General features: G+C 37.0%; 1 protein-coding gene across 1 annotated transcript in view; it reads right to left on the reverse strand.

Moving 5' to 3' along the window:
* Nucleotides 1-4,687, reverse strand: part of LOC105161341 (protein SHOOT GRAVITROPISM 6) — a gene marked incomplete in the record, with an annotated part of 30,544 nt that overhangs the window by 10,607 nt on the left and 15,250 nt on the right. Inside the window, 11 exon segments of the mRNA XM_020693814.1 lie at nt 1-93; nt 170-351; nt 1,976-2,107; nt 2,279-2,351; nt 2,440-2,573; nt 2,674-2,748; nt 2,888-3,016; nt 3,190-3,299; nt 3,386-3,624; nt 4,411-4,511; nt 4,584-4,664. Of these exon segments, the coding sequence (XP_020549473.1) occupies nt 1-93; nt 170-351; nt 1,976-2,107; nt 2,279-2,351; nt 2,440-2,573; nt 2,674-2,748; nt 2,888-3,016; nt 3,190-3,299; nt 3,386-3,624; nt 4,411-4,511; nt 4,584-4,664 (1,349 nt within the window).

Below are 4,687 nucleotides of genomic sequence, written 5' to 3' on the forward strand. Positions count from 1 at the left end.
AATCTATGACAAGTTCCCAAGTGAAGCACAAGAGTTGCAAGGACAGAACCATATTTTTGCTCCACAGCCCTTTTTCCAACTTTACCACCGCCTCTGCAAGTAACATGAACAAACAGTCAGTAATTGTAAACGTAGACAAGAAAACAAAATAATGCAATACAAAGTAGACCTGAAGACGGCAGTAAGAGCTGTGACAGCAGCATTCAACATATTATCTTCTACATGGCTCTCCCCAGAATTGCTGGAGTTCTCCCCCTTACCATAATCACCTTGAAAGATAGGCGTCTGATTCAGGATAGAAATCACATGCTCCAGGAATGAATAAGAAAGAACTGCATGCTGGGAAAATGCCTAATAATTCCATCAAAGCAAACAATACAAGTCAAAAGAGCATTAAAACAAAAGCATCAAAAACCAAAAAATGAATTTGGAAAGAAACGAAATGGGCAGACTTGATGCAGCATGAACAGAAAGAGAGAAAGCACTAGTGTGCAGTTACGTGGGCCTCCCTCTAATCAGATACCTTAAGAGCTGGTTTTCTTAGCAAACTTATCAATTAAATAAGAACTTGACCCCACTATCTTCCATCTAAGATTCTCTTTAATTTCTTTCAAGAAACTTCCATAAATCAGCTGACTACTGATTGAAAAGGCATTGAACTTGGAAATTACAGAATTTGACCCAGAGAAAAATGCATTTCTAAGATAGGCCAAAATTATGTTTGACCTCTACCGTCACTTATTCAGATGAGCACAACGAACATATTGGTATATTATAGCAAGCCATTACAAAGAAAACTTTTGTTTGCTATCAGCCTACGAACACACAATGGCTAATCCAGTAGCTCCAGCATACGTACACAAAATAGTACTTATGTATTTCTCGTGGACTTTCGGAAGGTCATTCCATTCTAACAGTTGCTACCAGCTGCCAGATAAGGTTCAGCCCCAATTTTTCAGCTAGCATCCGTATTTCTAACAGTTGGATCTGGGAAACTCTTGCTGGTAGCGGAACTAGGTAGCAAGATCAGTCAATGACCAAGAAAGATTCTCGGTCATTTCAGTCATACTGAGGTCTTCATGGCCAAACTACTGTGCAATGAAAATTTAAGCTTCAAAACTTAGTTTGTTCCTAAACTTTCAAAGCAATAGCCTGACGTAATTATAGTGGTGGGTGATGCCTAATAGGATCCTTGAAGCTTCCTCGGTATTCTAAAATTCGGCACATTTCCATTTCTAGCTTTCTTGACAAAGATAGTCATTATAAAATAAAAACACTTCCATATGGATACAAAAATTCCCCTTACCATCTAATAATAGAAAATTGAGTAAGTTACAGGCAAGTATGATCATACTGATAACAGTAACATGCGAAGCACAAAGGTGGAGGAGATACTCAATATTTGACATTCTAGTTTAGCATCAACAAGAAGTGGCTCCTAAAGAACTTTGGACCCAGACAAGGTTAGCAGAAAAACTGGAAACAGACTAGCATTTAAATATGAAGATATATCACATAAACATCTCCATAACTAATTGCTTAAACAGCAATGGGAAATCTCAATGTTTTACCCATACATTTGAATTTTTTACCCCACCCACACAACACTCCACCCTCTTCAAACAAAGGGCTCCTCCTGCCATCAGTGATCTTTGAAAAAGGAAAAGTGTTGAAAGAAATAGAAAAGGATAGGAAAATCTATCTATACGAACAAAGATCTAACGAAAAAGTGAAAGACAGAAAAAAGAAAATCAATGAAAATAAATACCACAAAACTGAAAAGACATGGAGAATAGGAATCATTGAAGTTGATAGGCACAAATACATAATCACCAGTATGCCACTAGATAAATTATAAAAGCACTAATGGAGAATCTTAAAGTGATCAGACAGTGATTGCAAACAAATCCCACATAAAAAAAGGTGACAGATCAGCAAGTGACACGACACTATATGCCAATAATTCAGGACTCACATGAAATGCTTCTTGTATTGGCCAGCCACCACGTAATCTTGATACATCTTTTGTGGATATATCTCTCTCAGCAGCAGTCAACACTTCATCAAAAACAGTTCTGGAGCTGGTGTTCTCAGCAAGAGAAGAGATCTTTCAACCATTAAAGAAACTAATCATGAGACAAGAATTAAATCTTTGCAAATGTAACATTACCAGATTTCAGGGGTCAATAAGAGAACCAGCATTAATAATGGAAAAAAGGCTACGGTCAATTTATTTCCACCATTGGTAAATAGAGATGAAACGTAAATATAAGGATACAGCACTCAGTGTTTCTTGACGTAGGTACTTCTCAGTTACATGAACTGCTGCAGAAAGCAAGGACTGTGTCGTCCTGATGCCATATCCGCAAGAACCTCGGTTAATGCAAATGTAAAATTGTTTGATAAATTGAGTTAAAATTGAATCATAGTCGTACTAACCTTGAGATATCTGCCTCATTCAGCTCCCTACCCCTCTTAGTAATGAACTCAGTCACAGCTTGAATTGAACCTTCAGCAGACTGCCTGATCTTGTCACATATGGCTGTTGAGCAAACATGTAGAGCAGAAACAAGCTGGGCAAATTGAACGGAGATGAATTGAGGTAAGATAGCTTGTCAAAGGGTTTTAACTATATCAAAAAGTCAGAAGACAATGATTATAAATATGAATTACCTCATTCTTAGTGAACAATATGCAAACTGAGGAAACAATCCTGTTGAATACCTCTGATGGATCAAGTGATGCATCCTATAGAAAAGAGTCGAAATGAGAAAAATAACTTGAAGTGCAAGTAGAAGTTAAGAGTAGAAAATTTTTTCCTGCCAAGACCTTTAAAGAAGTACTATAAGAATAATTAAAAAGAGAAGAGATTTCTGGTTTGACTTACACTTCGCAAGATAGCAATAACATCCTCAAGTGCTGATAAAGCACCGTAACACAATTCAATATCGAGTCCAGAGCTCGAGTTTGCTGACCTTGGTAATGAAAGAGATATGCTGAAAAATAAATCAAGAATCTGCAGATAGGGGAAAATATTAGAACAGATAGCTAAAATGACAGCGTAATCTCTGTATCATGCTAACCAATGATTGATCAAAAATAAACAACCCAATCTAGCCATTCTAATTCACATACATTTGACATAGGTCAAGAAATATGAACAGGATAAGGCATTCACCAATTACAGACCTGAGCAGAGGTTTTTCTAACTTCCGGATTTGTATCTGCACATCGTGGAAGATATGCCATGATCCTCTCCCCTAAGCACAAAGCATCACGACTTGGGGATACAAATGCAGCTGAAAATAGCATAGCTTGGTAATGAGATCAAAGTAAAAAACAGTCGAAAGCTGAGAGGGGAGCAGAGCAAGAGAGAGAAACCAACATGGTAAATTGGAAAAATTGCAATTTGAAGCACGGTCAATTTGTTTGTTGTGAGTACAACTTCCTTGGCAGCCAAGCGAGCAGTATCCACTAACACATATAGTCCGAAACTTATGAAGCATCTCGTAAGCAGCAAGGCAACCTCTTTTCCTCTGATATTCAACCGAGGAAGAAACATATGGATCTATCTGTCTCAAGATATGCAGTAGCTGCTCTGCTCGACTTCTTCCATCCTCTCCACTGAATAAAATACCTTGTCAAGAATACGTCCAAGGACATTGTTGTATATTGGCAATCTTAATAATAACTAAAATGCCCAAAAGTTTTTTATCCATTGTATGAAGAGGGTCAACATAATGAATAGACCAGTGACTGCCCATGTATGAGGGTATTAGGGTAAGAAAAAGGGACCTTGGTCAGGTAAATCACTCAAAAACCTATAATAGTGAAGAGATGACATTATCACTTCATGTACAAGCCATGTAACTAGAGAAGGAAGACATCAAGACCACATCATATATACTCAGGGAACCAAACTAAATCTTAAAAGAAAACACATCAGAGAAGATTAAATAACTACATAGAGACAAGAATACAATATCTAAACTTCCTATTCTGAGAACCGTGAAGCATCTAGAATGTAGTTCTTCTTCCGAAGATTTGGAGCATTAATTCTAGGTCAAAATGAAATCTTTTGCATATAGAAGTCTTGGGATATGTATTAGCCCCTAAGATTATAATTCCAGATCTTCTCCGAACAGTTTTATTTGCCTTGGTTGGATGTTCATCAAAATACAAGATATGTTGCACAAGAAGTTCAGAAAAATCTAAAATTTAATCTACGGTTATTGTGAATTTTCTTCTTTTCTAAGTTCCATAGGTGCATTTGTGTTGCTGGTTTTCTGATTCTGGGAGGTTAACAGAATGAAGCAGTCCCAAACATGCATGAAAGTCTTTAATACTTTAAGTAGCATTTGCAAATAGGCATGCCAAGGTTAAAGTATGTATTTTTTAGTGAATAAGTACCTTGTAACAAGGATTGCACAGAGAAGAGTAATAAGATTGTGGATAAGACCATTCATAACATCAGGAGGATCATTTGGTAAACCAAAAAATCCTAAAGTCGCCTGCAAAAGATAAAATATTCAGAAACAGAGGAAAATTTGTTCAGATTAACAAATAACCGCATGGAGTCACACCTTCAGAACAAGGTTCCTCGTTTCAGTAGTCAACTTTGGCTCCACAGAAACCAAAGTAGTACAAGCACTTAAAGCAAGGCACTGCATAGAAACAATGAGATTTA

Source organism: Sesamum indicum, linkage group LG5, assembly GCF_000512975.1.
Source record: "Sesamum indicum cultivar Zhongzhi No. 13 linkage group LG5, S_indicum_v1.0, whole genome shotgun sequence".
Taxonomy (NCBI): domain Eukaryota; kingdom Viridiplantae; phylum Streptophyta; class Magnoliopsida; order Lamiales; family Pedaliaceae; genus Sesamum; species Sesamum indicum.